This window comes from Melospiza melodia (assembly GCF_035770615.1).
Source record: "Melospiza melodia melodia isolate bMelMel2 chromosome 7 unlocalized genomic scaffold, bMelMel2.pri SUPER_7_unloc_1, whole genome shotgun sequence".
Taxonomy (NCBI): Eukaryota; Metazoa; Chordata; class Aves; order Passeriformes; family Passerellidae; genus Melospiza; species Melospiza melodia.
In genome coordinates, this window is record NW_026948497.1 from 5339568 (window position 1) to 5356967 (window position 17400).

Sequence of the window (17400 nt, forward strand, 5' to 3'; positions counted from 1 at the left end):
ACAGACTTTTATACTGGTCCTTACTTATATTCACTTCCTTGTTACGTTTGCAAAAGGGATAATGATAAGTGCTATGCATGGATAGCTTTGCATTGTGCAGATTGTAATCAGGTTTATTGGTATTCACAGCGGTCAGTAGATTATTTATGGTGTGCACCTTGTTCTGGAAGGTGGATTCGAAATTTTTTCTGGGTTAGAGCTCTTGAACAAAGTACTGGCCTGCCAGGACGGACAGGATTACAGCTTTTTGAGAGTGCAGAACAAGTGGTTATAGCATATCTTAGGTGGAAGTTGCAGGAAAACCTTAGAATATTTGAAATTAATAAAGCCTCACGCATCATAGCAGCTCGCTGTAAAGCTGATTTGCCTTCAAACTTATCTCATGCTATACTTGTGAGCAAGGATGCTGATTTAGAATTAGATCAGTATTTCAAAACTTGACTCAGCCTTACAATAGACAATCTAGCAAACCAGGGAAAAGACAGCGAAGAAAGAAAAAACAAAGCAAGCAGAAGGAAGCAAAGGAGAAGCAAAGCAAGCAGAAAGAAAAATGAGGTTTGTTCTTGTTATACTGCTCAATGCTGTAGCAAGTGAAGCAGTAGGAATAACACACTTTAGTCAACCAAGGCAAAATTTATGGGTGACACTTGCTAATCAAACTAACCAATCATCACTCTGTCTTAGTCTTGGAGGAGTCACTAACCTATTTCGAACATGCCTGGTGGGACTTCCGGTGTGGTCTCCTGGAGAATTTTGCAGTTTGATAAACAATCAAACCTTACGTATGTCTAACATGTCAAACATCACATTGCCAGCACAACAAGGGTATACTGCAGGTCAGAGTGATGGCTATCGTCAATGCTTACTAATCCAATCACTTAACACCTCTTTGCATTCTCCTCCTGAAGAATTGGATCTTTTTGGAAGTACAAATGCCAGTATATCTAACACTACAGCTGGCGGATGGTTTAGCTTTAAACTTTCGGGTGCTCAGAATTTAAACCAACCTAAAGAAACATGGGCCACCCTAGATTCATTCCTGAATGTAAGTGAATTCTCTCCACAGCATTACAGTCAATGTAATGGCACGAATATCACAGCACCAATGAAATTACCCACAGGAATATTCTTGATTTGTGGAGACGGCATGGAATGGTATACCAGCTAAACCACAGGGTGGACCCTGTTTTTTGGGAAAATTGTCACTGTTTCACCCTAATGTGTCCTTGCTAATGCAGCTGAGTCAAAATTCAAACAGGAAAAAACGTAGCATACATGACTTAGACTGCAGCCAGATAGGAGATCCACGGTTTTGTGGCACCTTCAAACAGGTGGTGGTTTCAACTATCTTGCCAGGAGGATCTGCCAATAAAGCCATGAATTTAGCAAAACAATTAGGATGCTGGGCAAGGGATGAGCTGAACAAGACATCACAAATTCTAGACATGTTAACTGCAGATGTGCAGAGTGTTAACCATGCTGTTTTGCAAAATAGAGCTGCTGTAGATTTTTTGCTCTTGGCACAAGGGCATGGATGTGAAGAGTTCGAGGGAATGTGTTGCATGAATCTGTCTGATCATTCGGTGTCCATTCACACTAAGATAAAAGAATTGCAACAGGGACTTCACAAACTTAAGGAAGAAGATGGTTTAGGAATTGACGAATGGCTTAAAGGCTTAGGACTTGGACCGTGGCTGAGGAACCTTGTGATCTATGCTATAGGCCTGCTGGGTGTAATTTTACTATTTTGCTTATTTTGCCTTGTATCTTTAACTGTATTCAAAACATAGTCAGCTGTACAATAGCAAAAACATGGCAAACCAATCTCCTTGCTCAAGAAGAAAACGGGGGAAATGTGGAGAGATTTATTCATAATTGGTTAGCTGAGAAAGGCCATACTGACATAATGCCGCTGGTTAAGCTGAAGGAAGAAAGTCAGCAGTCAGCAAGCTGAAAGGAAAGGTCAGCAGTGACCTTGCTGCAACATGAGGATAGGGAGTAGAGATTAGTCCTGAATATATCCTGAGAATATGTAGAAAGTATCAAAAGTAGAACCATAGGAATGCAGAAGTAGGCGTAGGTGCTGATATGTAACTGACCAATCCTGAGCTCAACTTTTGCAATATGTATGAAGTTCATTATTAACTGTATTTAACCCGCCGTACTGATCAATAAAATTGAGCCTGTGATGATCAAATTGATGTCCTGGTTCCCTTACGTCGACACAGCCCCATACCTTGATGTTTCAATGGGACCCCAAGGCACCAGACTCTTGGTTTATCGCTGAATGGATTTATTTACCACACCAAATAACTAAAATCATTAGTACCCAACATGAAATGATGGCCCAACTGGTTGTTAAGGTGTGACAAAGACTCATTTCTCTTGCAGGAGTGGAATTTCCCACTACTTTCCTACCTTTAACCACCTTTTATTTGAATTGGGTACTTCAGGAATCAGAGGCTCTTCAGATATCCTTTGCTGAATTCAGTGGACAAATCTCAATACATCCTGCAAAACATGAGCTGTTTTGACATCTTTTAAAAGCTTTTTTAAGCTTTTATATTTTTTTCAATTGACAGAGAAACCCAAGAGGAGTGAGGTTCCACTTCAAGGCTTAGCAGTATTTACAGATGGTTCTGGTCATTCTCAGAAATCAGTGGTAGTATGGAGAGACCCCTCTTCTAGTGCCTGGAGAGCAGATATATCCACAGCTCAGGGGTCCCCCCAAATTGTTGAACTTGCTGCTGTTGTCAGAACTTTTCAAAAGTTTTCTGTTCCTTTAATCTGGTTACAGATTCAGCTGAAGTTGTAGGAATTGTGATGAGAGCTGAAGCATCAGTTTTGAAGAAGGTTGAAAATTGACAACTTTTTTATTGGTTGCAGCCCCTTGTTTTTTCCTTGGAAAATAGAACATTTCTTACTTTGTTATGCATATTTGATTGCATACAGAACTTCCCAGATTTTTAGCTGAAGGGAACAGGCAAGCTGACCTTTTAGCAATGCCTGTACGAGAATGTGTTCTACCTAATAAGATAGAACAGGCTAAATTGAGCCATTTGTTTTTTCACCAAAATGGTGTCACTTCGATTTGGCACTTTGGCATTAGTAAAGCCCAAACTTCAAGAATTATTGCTGTTAGTCTTGATTACCAAAAGTATTCTTTTCTCTCTGTTGTAGGAAGTATTAATCCCAGAGGGTTTCAGAGCCTTCAAGTCTGGCATCAGACATTACCCACTTTTCTGCATTTCAGCATTTAAAATACATTAATTCCTCTCTTGATACCTTTTCTGGTGCTCTTTTTGCATCTGCCCATTCAGGGAAAACAGCTTAAGATGTCTCTAGACACGTTGCTTCTTTGGCAATGCATGGTAAACCATCTGAAGTAAAGACAGGCGATGGCCCAGCTCATACTTCCTGTCAAGCTGCTACCTTTATTGCCTTATGGGGAATTCTTATATTTGTGGGGTTCCCATACCAAGGAAGGAATTATGAATTGGCTTCCATGTTCTTAAAAGGCTATTCTATTCCATTCTATTCCATTCTATTCTATTCCATTATATTATATTATATTATATTATATTATATTATATTATATTATATTATATTATATTATATTATATTATATTATATTATATTATATTATATTATATTATATTATATTATATTATATTATATTATATTATATTATATTATATTATATTATATTATGCTATACTAAAACTATATTAAACTACACTAAAGAATACAGAAAGTAGACTTACAGAAGGCTAAAAGATACTAATGAAAAACTCGTGCCTCCTTCCAGAGTCCTGACACAGCTTGACCATGATTGGTCCTCAAGTCAAAACAATTCACATGAAACCAATGTAACAATCACCTGTTGGATAAACAATCTCCAAATACATTCCAAACCAGCAAAACACAGAAGAAGCAATGAGATAATATTGTTTTCCTTTTTCTCTGAGGCTTCTCAGCTTCCCAGGAGAAGAATCCTGGGTCAAGGGATTTTTCCAGAAAATATGACTTCCACAGGGAATTATGCACAAAACTGGTATTGCTCACTCCCCAACAGGCCAATCTGTCACTGAACGGGCTCATGGCTCCCTCAAACGTCTCTTGGTACAACAGAAAGGGGGGGCCAGAGATGGCACCCCTGCCAAGAGACTGCAGAAAGCCCTTTATGTTTTAAAATTTTTGAATTGTTCTTTGATGAACCCCAACTCACTGATTGTTCGACATTTTAATTGTAATTCACAATTGCAACTAAAGGGAAAAAAACCCTGCCTTAATGAAGGATCCAGAATCTGGTAAGATATTGGGGCCTGATCCTTAGTTCACATGGCGTCACCATTGAGTCAGGAACAGGAGTCAGGTGACACATGAAGTCTAACTCTCTTCAGGAGACTAATAATAATTTTATTAGAAATCCGTTCCTTTTTATACACTGCTCTGACACAGGTGGACCTGACTGGTCCTTTAATCAACACACTTCACATGATTGGCTACTTAAGGAAACACACTTTAGTAAACATCTTATGAGAAAACAACTGTTCAAAACACCAGCTGCAAGATTGTTTTAATTCTTTCTCTTAGACTTCTCAAAACTCCCCAGAACAATTCCTGCGAAAGTTTATCTGGCTTTCTCTCTCTGACCAGGCTGTCAGTATGCACAACCTGGGGTAGAGGTTTTGCTTGTGTCTCCACAGAGAATGGTCCCAAGTGGATTCCAGCAAAGAATGTGAAGCTTTTTTGAGAATCTTTGAGTGCATGCCCTGACAATTCACCTTGAACACCAACACTAGCGGAGAACCCTTGTGAACAGGACCCCAACAACACATCAGCACCTGTTTAACCTCCAAAACAGACTTATGCCCTTGGGAAAATGGTTAAGATTACCCAGTGGTATCAGGGTTTACAGGGCTAGGAAAACTTCTGAGGGACTGGAAACTTGGTGGATGGATAAGAAATTTTGTTAAAATAGCCTTATATGTATTAGGCATTGTATTATGTATTGTTATGCTTATTATTTGTATTTTACAGTGTGTGAAAAAATTAATAGATAAGTCACGTAAGAGTGTATTTTTGTTTGAACAGATAGGGGGAGGTATGGGGAATAAAACAGAGAGTACAGTGGAACTGATAAAGGGGCCTGTTATCTGAGGCCTGATCAAGCAGAAACCATGGGAAAGACAGACACAGATAAAGGTTCTCAGGGCAAGAAGTGACCAAGAAAAATATTGTGAGACTTAGTGATAAGATAAAGTTACCAGGTGACCTGTTGTCCTGAAGAATGTGTAACCAATGGGAAATTGTTACCAAAAATAGAGCCCTATATAAGCGCCATACAAGTCAAACCTTATATAACACCTGGTATACTCAATAAAATTGGCTTCTGATCTAAACTCAGATTTCCCCGTCTCTTCATCGTCAATAAGCCCTGTTGTGGGTGATCCCCGTTGGGTGTGGGGCAGGTGTTGGAGAGATTTTTTTCTATTCTCCTTGTGCTGCTGTGATTTGGTTGGTCATAAATTCACTCCCTGTGCCCAGGCTGGGTCTGGTGTCCCTGTGCCAGTCCTCAGGGTGGGATCTCTCCCATTCCTTTTCTCAATGCCCAGGCCTCTCCACAGCCAATCAGAGAATTTGATGAACAAGAGTCAGCCAATCAGAGAGAGCAGGTCTGATGACTCACCACTTGCTGGGCAGACCCACAGCACCCAATGTTCCCCACCTGGCCCACACCCTCCCTGCCCAGTCACACCCCAATCCTCCCTGCCCAGTCACAGGAGGTCTCAACCAGGTGCAAGGCCACAGGAAGGGGCTGTGGCCGCCACCAGCTCAGGAGCTCTGTGGGCAGAGAAAAGGGGGTGACACTGGGACTGGGGGCACTCACAGGGCTTCCCCGAATGGTGCCCCTATTTGTGTTGGCTCAAGTGAGAGCTTCTGGAGAATCTCTTCCCACACAAAGGACACTCATTGGGGCCCTCCCCAGTGTGAATGCGCCTGAGGGTGATGAGGGTGGAGTTGCGCCTGAAGCCCTTCCCGCAGTCAGGGCAGCGGAAGGGCCTCTCCTCTGTGTGAATCTGCTGATGCACTGAAGCACGGACAGACAACTCTTCAACTAATTAAAGTTGAAAAGAAGGGTATTTTATTGCAGCACTGGACACATGGGGAATCATTTCCAAATGCAGGTGCAAGGAGTTGCAGACTCCTGCTCTCTATATATACAGGAAAGGTTTTACATATCCAAGCAGTTTCTAAGGAGGTGTAGTATATAATCATTACCTGCCCACTTTGTATTATAATCAGCTGAATACCTAATATGGCTGCGCACTTGCACTCCCTTAATTGGGTCAGTCGGATTTTGAAATGAGGGAGTGGGCATATGGGAAGAAGAAAGCTCTCTTTCTCATGGTAAACTCTTCACCCATGGCCAGTTGGCAGGACTTTTTGATCTGCTGATCACAATCCAAGCCTCTCTTAACTGTTTGATTATTCTTAAGGCAAGATATTTCTATGGTCTCTGCTCCTTCATAATTGCTACATCTATCCCTGTCACTCCTAGCTTTACTTTTCTAATATATTTGTTACTCTTTAACTAAAGTATGTAATTTTCACTAGTTAACTTAGCTTCTTAACTAATTTTAAAATCTTAGCTAAAATATGTAATCTTCTACTATCTCACTTATACTCCCAGCTGGCCCCTTGACTCATTCACAGTTTTCAATTATTGTAAATACATTTCCAGCTTACCCCTTGACTCATTATGATGAGATTGCAGCTGCTCAGAAACCACTTCCTACACTCGGGACACTCATAGGGCCTCTCCCCAGTGTGGATCTTGCAGTGATTGATGAGGTTGGAGCTCCACCCAAAGCCCTTCCCACACTCCCCACATTTGTAAGGCCGTTTCCCCATGTGGATCACCTGAAGCCAGATTACATCTGAGCTCCAGAGCTCTGGCTGAAGACCTTCCCACATTCCAAGCACTTGTGGGGTTTCTGCCAGCCATGAGTTGTCTCCACCACCTCTGAGTTCCAAATGGATCTCCAGCTGCCTTCTGGATACAGGGGGCATCTTTCCTCCTCACAGCTCCCAGGGCTGCGTTTGCAACTCCTCCTTATATGGGATCTCCAGGGCTTATCCTCCCCATTGGATTCCCATGCCATAGAGCTGCTCAAAATGGCCTCTTCCATGAGGTTCTGCAGCAGGGATTTGCTGTCCCTGGTCTCTGTCTGCACCTCAGTGTCTGGGGTAGAGAAAAGGAAAGAAAGGGAGAGGAAGGAATGAAGTAGGAGGAAGGACAGAATGAGAAAGGGAAGGAGCTGTGGACAAGGACAGGATGGGATGTGCCTCTGTGCCAGAGGGAAGGGGAAGGAGATCCCCCCAGTTCATCCCTGGCAGGATGGCATTGGTAGTGGGGTTGTCCTGCAGCCAGGGGAAATGTTGGTCTGAGACATGGAGCAGAGGAGAGGGGGAAAGGGGCAGCAACTTCCTTCTCACCTGCCTCACGTCCCATGCCATCTTCCTTTTCCTTGCAGCCTCCTCCATCTCCATCCAGACAAAGTTTGGGATTGACAAATCCTGGCTTGGGGGAAAAACAACAGGTGAGACCCTTGCTCCTGCTTCCCAAGCCCAGCTCGAGCAGTAACCGCCCTGTTCACAGTCGGATGGGCCCAGACCCTGCTCATTTCCAGGTTTCCCCACCCCTCCAGGCTGCCGGGATCCCCCAGCTCCAGGATTGACCTTTGCTGCTCTCCTCACTCTGATGCAAATCAGATCCCCAAAATCAATGTCCCCCCTCAACTGGTACCACTGCCCCAGCCACTACAGCCAGTTTGCCACAGGAACCCTCCACAGTTTTCCACAGGAGCATCAGCATCTCACTTCTGGGGCCCTGCAAGACCCAAACATCCCCTCCCCTGCAAACAAACCCTCCCAGAGATCCCCCGATGGATTTGGGGCGAGCTCCCCCTCCCCGCTCACCTGTGAGATCTGGGGGGTTGATGCTGCCAGGGCCAGGGGAGCTTCAGACTCAGCGGGCAAGCAGGAAAACCATGGGGTTCTGCTGCGGCTCCTCCTCTTCCTCTTCCTGCTCTTCCTTTTCCCATCCTCCGCCTCCTCTCTTCCTCCTCTTCCTATTGCTCCTCCTCCCTGCCCACTCCAGATCTTCTTTTCACACCCTTCTCTCTTCCATGGCTGCAGCATTTGGGTGGAGGAAACCAGGGAACTTCCCATGAGCCCCCCAGGGATGGGCAGGGGGCTTGGGAACCCACCCAGTGCAGATCCATTCCCCTCCAGAGCCCCAGAGAATCACTCCAGGGATCAAGTGATGGGGACACAATGGGATCCCCACCGAACCACCCTTTTTCTATCCCATCCCCAACTTTTCCTCTCCTCTCCGATCATTCCCACAGCCCAATAACCCCTCCCAACTCAATCTGGGGATCCCATCTATCTCCCACTTGGAATCCTCTTTTCCCCTGCACTCCTACCCCTTTCCCATCATGCCTTCAGTTCCACGTCTCGTCCCTGTGTTTGGTTTTGGGGAATACAGGCCCCTCCTGCTCAGTCTCAAGGGATCACATCCCGTCTTTCCCTCAATTATGGCAGCTCATGGATGCTTTTTCCTGGGAGGAATCCCTGAGTTTTGGGACTTGTGGGATGTAGCTTAGAAGTGTGACAGCCCTCTCTGGCTTTCCCCTCCCTTCTGTGGTCTCTCAGCTGCCCCTGACACCCTGGGAGTGCTGGGATTTCCCTCCTGGGGACAAGGACATTCATCCCCTTCCAGGAGCCCAATGCCTGGCTGGGGCTTCAGGTCAGGGGGTCCTCGAGCAGCTGCCCCAGAACCTCCCCCTGGGTCTCCCAGCAAAGTGAGAGCCATTTGGCCGGGGGCCCCCAAAGGCCTCAGCAAGCCCCAGGTCCCTCCCAGGAACCCTCAACTCCCTCAAACCCAGCATCCCCCCCATGCCCTATAAGTTTCCCCGATGGCATCGGCCATGGCCATGTCCCACCATGTCCTCACCCATGGCTGTCTCCCCACCATGTTTCCATCCCTGTCACTGTTCCCCACATCTCCATCCATGCCCGCGTCCACACATGTCCCCATGAATGGCTATGGCCCCCTCCATGTCCATGTGTCCCTATGTCAGTCTCCATGTCTGTGTCCCACCATATCTGTGTTCTACCATGACCACACCCATGTCTTAGTTCAATGTCTACTTTTACCTCAAGATTAGATATTTTAAAGGGATGAAGAGAAATTAAAAGAAAATCAAGGCCATAATAATAGGATTTCAGTGTCCATGCTGGCTGAGGATCCACATGCTTAGGTAGAAGGCAAGAACCTTTTCTGGTGGAGTTCCTATCCTACTGTCTCCAAAATCTTTTCCCCAGTTTTGCACCATTTGGCTATGGAAGACCCTCAGGCAACAGGAAATCAAAATCGTAGAATCCCTGAGGTTGGAAAAGACCTTGTCCTTTGGTTCAGGGCAAATTTGGGAGAGAACCCACAAAGGGGTTCCTCGAGACAGCAGATTCAATTGGCCCCTCCCCCAACTGATTCAGGAAAAATAAAAGACCTTCTTGAAGAAAAGTGGCAAAAACTCTTTATTACACAATAAAACCTAAACAATATTAAACAATTAAACCTCTTGCTGCTATAAAAGAGAGACAAACTCACAAAGTTCCTCCATGGGCTGTAGCTTGGCTCACTCAGTCTCTTATCAGTCCCTCTGGTGCTGGAAATGTAACGGCCCAGGCCCGGCCTGGTGGGCCACAGGTGTGAGCTGCCAGTGCTCCCCTGGGTGTTCAGGCCAGAGCAGGTTTAAACAGGTTCAAAGAAAAGGGAAAAACCCCACAGTCCAGGGAACTTCTTTGCCTCAGCTAGCTAACAAGCATCATATAGTTCACCCTGAACATAACTTCAACACCATTCAGTACTCCCTGATGTCAGCAGAAGATAGGATTGAACGCAAAAGATTTTATGGGGTTGAGAGTCGACAAATCTGCTCTCCCCAAGGAATTCCCATTGTTGGTCTGTGTCCCAATGGATGTTCCTGCTGCTGCATTTATCTAGCTGCCCACAGGGAACCAGGAAGATGTGAAGCCTTCAAGCCAGGTGCCTTCCCAACACAGATCAGCAGGACCATGGATCACCAGGGCTCTGCCCAACAATGGTCACTGGGGATCATCCAACGTGGATCCTCTCATGGCGGATGGAGCTGGAGAAGCACACAAAGCTTTTCCCACACTTGGGGCACTCGCAGGGCTTCCCTCAGTGGCGCCTCCATTGGTGTTCTGTCAAGTGAGAGCTCTGTGAGAATCTCATCCCACACTCCCAACACTCGTAGGGTCTCTCCCCGGTGTGGATGTGCCGGTGGATGGTGAGTTTGCAGTTTTGCTTGAAGCCCTTCCCGCAGTCGGGGCAGCGGAAGGGCCTCTCCTCTGTGTGAATCCGCTCATGTTTGAGGAGATCGCAGCTCCTGTGAAACCTCTTCCCACACTCAGGACACTCGTAGGGCCTCTCCCCAGTGTGGGTGCGCTGGTGTTTTCTCAGGTCAGAGTTCCACCCATAGCTCTTCCCACATTCCAAGCAGCTGTAGGGCTGTTCCCCCGTGTGGATCACCTGGTGCCAAATCAGGGCCGAGCTTCCTCTGAAGCTCTTCCCACATTCCCCACACTCAAAGGGCCTCTCCCCAGTGTGGATCACCTGGTGTGGTATCAGTTGGCCCCTCTGCCTGAAGCTCTTCCCACATTCCTCACACTCAAAGGGCTTCTCCCCAGTGGGGATCCTCTGGTGCTGGATCAGGACGGAGTTGTGGCTGAAACTCCTCCCACACTCCTCACACTCAAAGGGCTTCTCCCCAGTGTGGATCACCTGGTGCTGCCACAGGGTGGGGCTCCAGCTGAAACACTTCCCACATTCCAAGCATCTGTGTGGCTTCTTCCTGACATGAGGCTTCTCCAGCTCTGAGCTCTGGTTGGGTCGCAGGATGCATTCCTTGCTCACAGGGGCTCTTTCCTCCCCAGAGCTCCCTGGGCAGGGTTTGCTGCCCCTCTTCATGAGGTACATTTGGGGCTTTTCCTCCTCCTCCATCAGGCCACGCCCTGGGAATGAAAAATCCTGGCTTAGGGAAAAAGTCAAGAGGAGAGCAGCTTGGACTGGGAATACCTCCATGCCCAAGTTCATGTGGGAAAGTCACTGGGCATCTTGTGTCTGAAACAACCTCCAAAACACCATGATTCAGCACAAAAATCCTCTAAACATCAAGGTGCAGATTAAAAAATTCCCAAATGTCAATATTCAGCAAAAACCTCCTCCAAAATATGGATATTCAGCCCTCACAAAAACAAAAGTACCAACATTTGCCCAATAAAGCTCAGAAACATCAAGATTAAACCCTGGTTAAAATCATGGATTCCCCTTCCCCCGGTCACCTGTGCTATATGGGGGCACAAAGCTGGGGGGGCTGGGGTGGGGCTGCAGACACAGAGAGGAATAGAACCGTGTGGTGCCACCTCTTTCTGCTCCTCCTCCTCCTCTTCTTCCTCCTACAACTCCTCCTTCTCCTGCACAATCCCAGTTTATTTCCACACACCTTGGGACTCATCCAGAATTCCTTCCACCATCCAGGGCGGCGGAGTGCAGCTGAAGGTGCCTCACCCAGTTTGGGGGATCGGCTCCCTTGGGGGGTGGCAGCACCAGGGATTGATTGGGTACCCGAGAGTGACCAGGAGACAAACGAGTGACACATCAGTGGGGGCTCTGAAGAGTCAGCAGGGAAAGAGCACTGAAAATCTCATCAGTGAGTGCACTGGGATCTCTGGGGAGTGAACATGGCAGGGCACCCATGCAGGATAGAAAAGAGAAAGCCGGGAAGGGGTCCTGTGCCAAAGGGACGATGATCCCAAAATATCTCAGAAGGGTCCCTTCGGAGAAGGTTGAGGGAGTTTGCACACTCCCCGAGAGGTAATTAAGAACTTGGACACCCAAGGGGGCAATAAGGAAAGCGGAGAAGGGATTTGGAGAACACGGGATGCATGGTGTTGGTGTGCTGGGAAGAGACTGGGTGAAGGGGAGTGTGCAGCAATACAGTTAAGGCAAGGAGCAGCAGGAGGATTCTATGTGGTAAGAAAAAGAGAAGAGGAGAAGGAAGAGAAAAATACTGAGGATTGGGATGTTTTTCAACAGGGTCTTAACCTCAACATTAGTCAGCTGATCATTTGTATCCCCGGTTTCCAGGAGAGGAAATCAAGGAGGTCAGGGTTTCAGGGGGTTTCTCAGTGGGAAGCAGCGGCAGCACCGGACGCAGAGCTGCGGCACCGGGAGCACGGGCTGGGGGCCTGTGGGGAGCTGCGGGGCCGGGCCGGGGCTGTGGGGCAGCCGGGGCTCAGCGCCGGGCGCTGCCTGACCCCACCAGCCCCGGGCAGGGCCGGCAGCGGCCCCCAGCCCCCAGGAGGCTGCGGGACGCCCCGGCCGCTGCCCGGCCCCGTGGAGCTGCCGGCCCTGCCCGCCAGGGGCGCCTTTGGACACTGCGGCAGGAGAGGGAGCGGCTCTGGGATACGGGCTGGGGAGGGCACCCTGAGCACAGGGAGGAGGAGCAAGGAACACCTGGGAAAGGCGGATTATAAGGCAAGGATCAAGATATTCTTTGAGTCGCTGGAAAACAAATGATTCTGCAGAAGCTTAGCAGCTGTCAGAGGATGAGCACCCACAGGCACTGAGGGGGCTGCAGGAGGGGCACAAGAAGGCCCTGCAGCACTTGGGCACAAAGGCACAGCAGGTGAGTGCAAGAAGGGAGCAGCAAAAGGCCAAGCTGAAGGCAAAGGCCAGGGCACAGTTCCTACAGCCCCTGAGGGATCAACCCCAGGGCCCAAAGGGGACTCAGCACCCAGGGCACGGCTCGGCCACAAGCACCTGGCAGAGGCATTGCCCTCCTCGGCAGGGGAGAGCCCACCCAAACAGCCCCTGGCAAGGAACCAGGGCTCCAGCTGCAGGGCACAAGGACACTGCAAGCACAGACAGCAGCACCCTCAGGACCAGCAAGTCCACCCCTTGATGGACGTGGATTGGCAGGGCTGTCACAGCTCCCATCACACCAGGGACCCTCCACACTGCAGCCCTTGAAAACATTCAGGCAGGGTCTGCATTGAGAGGAGGCCTCTCCTGATGGACACTGGGGCCTCTCAATGCACTCTGAATCTCAGACCCAAGGGGCAAAACAGTCAAGGCATGGCTTAATTATTAAGGGAATAAGTGGGAAAGATGAGCAGGTATGACTTAATCAACCACTATTAGGAGATCTAGGGGATATGTTTGAAATAAATGAATTTCTTTTTCTTCCTACTGTGATTGCAATTTACTGGGAAGGAGTTGGTGGCTGGATTTTGATATTGTAAAATGTCATACAGCGGCTTATGCTGTTGAACTTTTGTGTCAAATGTCTGGCAAGGCCTACGCTGAAGTGAAGCCACAAATGTGGGAAGTCCCAGGGAAAGAAGGGAAATTAGCTATGGAGCCTCATCAAATTACTTTGAAGCAATAAGGAAAAGAGGTTGCTTGTATTGATTTAAAAATCAATACCCTATTCCAAGAGAGGGAAGGAAGGGCTTACAGCTTATTACACACTACCTGTTAAAGGCAGGGTTTTGGAGCCAGGCATCACACTCTAAAACACTCCACTCAACAAACTGGATGGATGGACACAAGGAGGAATCACAGAATTTTCAAGTGTTAAAAAGCAGATTAACTGAGGCTCCTGCCCTGGCCCTCCCAGACAGCGAGAAAGAATTTGAATTATAGGTGGATTTTAAACAGGGCCATGCCAAAGGAATTCTTGTGTTAAAATGTTTAACCCAGTGGCCAGAGATTGGCTTCATTGTCTGCAGAATTGTGCAGACACAGCTCACATGGGAACTGAGAGCTGAAAACTGATGACAACAGGAGGATCTCCTATAGTTCAAGTCTGGCATCAAGGTAAAGCTTTGACAACCAAAAGAGCCTCTAAATGGATGAGCAGGGCTTGGTCATTGCAGTATGAAACTTGTTCAATGGCACAGGAGGATTTAGAACTGAGGACAGGGCAAGGGTTTAACCCAGCCTCCTGTTTGAACAGCCTGGAGAGGGGCTGGCAAGGAACCCAGGACTGCACTCAAGGGACAGAGCTCCAGACCCAGCCTGGGAGAGATTGATGATGGGACATTCCCTGGCCTGAGGGAGAAAATGTGTTTGTGGATGGCTCTGCAAGGGCAGCAGAAGGGAAAAGAGCTACAAGACAGGCTGTTATTAAGGAAGGGGAATCAGACACAGCGCAGGTCACCGCCCCATGCTCAGCTCAACCCGTGGAGCTGTGGGTGCTTGTGAGAGCCTGGCACTGAAATGCCCTGAGCAGGAAGGCTTCAATATCTTCTTGCTACAGCAATACCTTCTTCTTCATCAGCTACCCCAGACACTGCCCCTGGCAGAGCTGGAGACACCTGGTCTGGAAAAGGTTGAGAAGGCAATCCAGGATTGTGGATCTAATTTACATCAGAGGGAAAAAAATGCAGGTCCAATAAGAAACCAAATACTAAAAACTACACAACTTGAAAGCAATGAACATTAAACCAGTGGATTTCTGTGGGTTTTGGATGGTATAAAGTTTAGGGAAAATCCAGTAAAACTCACGTGTCATTCAACAATTTTCTCTGCACACCTGGGCTATGTGTGGGTGAAATGATTTCTGTTGCACATCCTGGCCAGAATCAAGTAATTCCTTGACTTTTTAACACTGGAAATGTTGGAGAGTTTTGGCTCTTCCCACCATTTTGGTGATAAGATTACAACATTAGAATGGTTTTTTTCTTAATAATCCTTCTTTTGGTCAGTAGGGTTTGGGTCAGGGGTGTCAGAATCAATTTCTATTCTGCGGAGAAGGAGGCTTTTTGGGTATGTGTGTGCGTGTCTCTTAGTGATGGCACAATTTTGGTCTGTGTTTCTCCATGCTCACCTTTAGGATGCATTTGGAAAAACTGGAAGAGGTTGAAATGCGACGCTTTAACTCATAAACAGTTAACAGAATAGTGTTTAAAAAAAGGAAAAACAACAGGCATCAAAAAAAGGCAAAGGAAAATGGGTGGGAAAGGAAGAGGGGAGTCACCAGGTTACTGCCCTGGAAGAGAAGCTTTGGCTCTAGTCAGCCTGGAGAGGAGCTTTAGAAATGCAAATGAACACTGCTGGGCAAAGTGTGGACAATGCACCTGGGTCTCTTGCCTGGGGCAGGAATTGGGCTGATTCCCTCTGCCCCTCACCCCAAGCTCTGCCTGCTGGCACTGATGGAATTTGCACAGCTCAAGGCAGAGCCCAGGGGGAGGATATCTGACCCTGCAACAGAAACGGGTGAAGCTGCAAAGGGAAACAGCAAATGGAGAATGTAGTGAAAATTTCACTCTAAAAAGTGGGGAGGAATCATCCCTCTGCCAAATCCAACATGTGCTGTCACTGTCTGTGTTATATAGGGTGGATTACAGCATGGGGGGTGCTGCTACCAAAAGTTCAGGAAAGCAGTTGGGAACCCAAGTATTTGATGTTTAAATTACAGAAAATTGGCCAATTGATGCAGCCCTGGCTCCTGAGGAAGTGCAAACAATGGGAAAAACATCAATGCCAACCAGAACAAATCCCACAACACCATGGACCAGCTCCTGGGAACTCGAACCAATTCATATCAGGAGCCACAGAACCCATTTCTCATTTCCATGGCATCATTAGATTTCAAGCTGTCCTCAAAATAATAACTAACCAGACAGCTCCAGCTCCTGACCTTCTTGCTGACCAATCCACTGAAATGAGGAACACAACACTTCACCATGGGATGGGATCAGATCATCTGTTAGCAGAAAAAGGAGTTTCTGGAAAATTCAATGACTCAAACTGCTGTCGGCAAATAGATGACAAAGGAAAAGTGCTGAAACAGATAACAAAGGAAACAAAAAAGCAGCTCATGTTCCGGCCCAAACGTGAAAAGGTTGGCAATGGGACACAGTTTTGTGGCTCCCTGGCAGACCATGGGTTAAACAAATGCTTTTTCTCCTCGGATGTGCTACAGCAACTCTCATCTTTGTACCATGCTCCACACCTTGAGAGTGCAGCTCATTCAGCAGGTGAGCGAGGGGATGCAGACGGCAGCCAGGCCTCCTGATCCAGAAACGGGTACAGAAGGACAGGGAATGAGGGCACTGAGAATAATCCCAAAACCTAAGAAGACTTAGTAAGGGAAAAAAAAAAAAAAATCACTGAGTGAATCTGTCTGGAGATTGGGTCAGGGACTTGTAGACAAGGAAGGGAGAAACCACCAGTTTCAAAAAATTTTACTAATTAACATGGACTGCTCAGACTAAGTCCTGTTAGATTCCTGAACTTCCAGGAGAACAAAGACTTAACAGAGCAGTGAATATCGGCTGTTCTGCATAAGTGGGGGTGCACATTAACGAGGACATGCTGTTGGCATGTCTGAACCTTCTAAGTACCTCAGCCAGTGGGCAAAGGGAGAGGGAGATGAGGCCGGGAAAATGAGGAGAAAAAGGAGGCTGCGAACTACAACAGTGGCAGAGAGTGAACGGCAAATGCCCCACGGCCTCTCCCTCTGCTCAGCAATAAAGTCACTTTTACAGGACTCCTCTGTCTCCTCTGGGCACAGAAACCTCCGACCACGGGAATTTCCCCGCACAGCCCCGGGCACGGGGCAGCCCCCTCTGTCCCAGCCACAGCAACGGGGCCGAGCCAGCGCTGCTCCGGCAGCGGCTTCTGCCGAGGCAGCGGCCGCAAGGAGACCGCGGGCAGCCGCTCCCGCAGCGCCCTCACGCCAGCGGCAACACGGGCAGGACACGGCACAACGAACGCGCCCGAGACCCCTGCCGCCCCCGAGGCCCGCAGCCAGCCCCGAACCCCCGCACAACCCAGCGCGGCTCCCACCTGCGCTGCGGCCGCCTCCGAGCTCCGCGGCCGCCTCACCGCGCTCCGGCCGCTGCCGCCGCTCACGGGCCCGCACACACGCTCCCACAATGGCGCCGCTGCCCAGCCACGGCCACCCTCAGCCCGCCACCGGGACCCTGCTCCGCCCCGCTCCCACCAATCAGCGCGCCACAACCACGACTGACGGCACCATCGGCCAATCCTAGCCAGGGGCGGGCTCTGCACATGGCACAGCCCCGCCCCGCGCTCTCAGGGCCCCCGGGGCTGCGTGAGGGCAGAGCGGGAGCTGAGGAACAGCCCTGGAAAGGGCCCGGGCCCGAGGGGGATTGAGCTGAAAACACAAACAAACTTCTCCGCACCTCCCGCCACGGCTTTCCCGGCACTGCGGCTTCGGTGGCTCCGGCTCAGCCCTGGAGCCTCACTTCTCGTACCCCTAATTAGGAGCA

At 48.4% G+C, this 17400-nt stretch overlaps 1 protein-coding gene and 1 pseudogene across 1 annotated transcript; both read right to left on the minus strand.

The window, feature by feature from the left end:
* Positions 1 to 6810: 6810 nt before the first annotated feature.
* Positions 6811 to 9085, minus strand: LOC134432869 (uncharacterized). Its single transcript, XM_063181748.1, has 4 exons — positions 9026 to 9085; positions 7987 to 8199; positions 7504 to 7588; positions 6811 to 7249 (listed from the first exon to the last, which is right to left on the minus strand). Exons 1-4 carry the CDS (start codon positions 9083 to 9085, stop codon positions 6939 to 6941), a joined length of 669 nt encoding a protein of 222 aa, XP_063037818.1. The 3' UTR covers positions 6811 to 6938.
* A 497-nt stretch (positions 9086 to 9582) lies between these two features.
* On the minus strand, positions 9583 to 17020 carry LOC134432785 (zinc finger protein 239-like; annotated as a pseudogene).
* Positions 17021 to 17400: the final 380 nt, after the last annotated feature.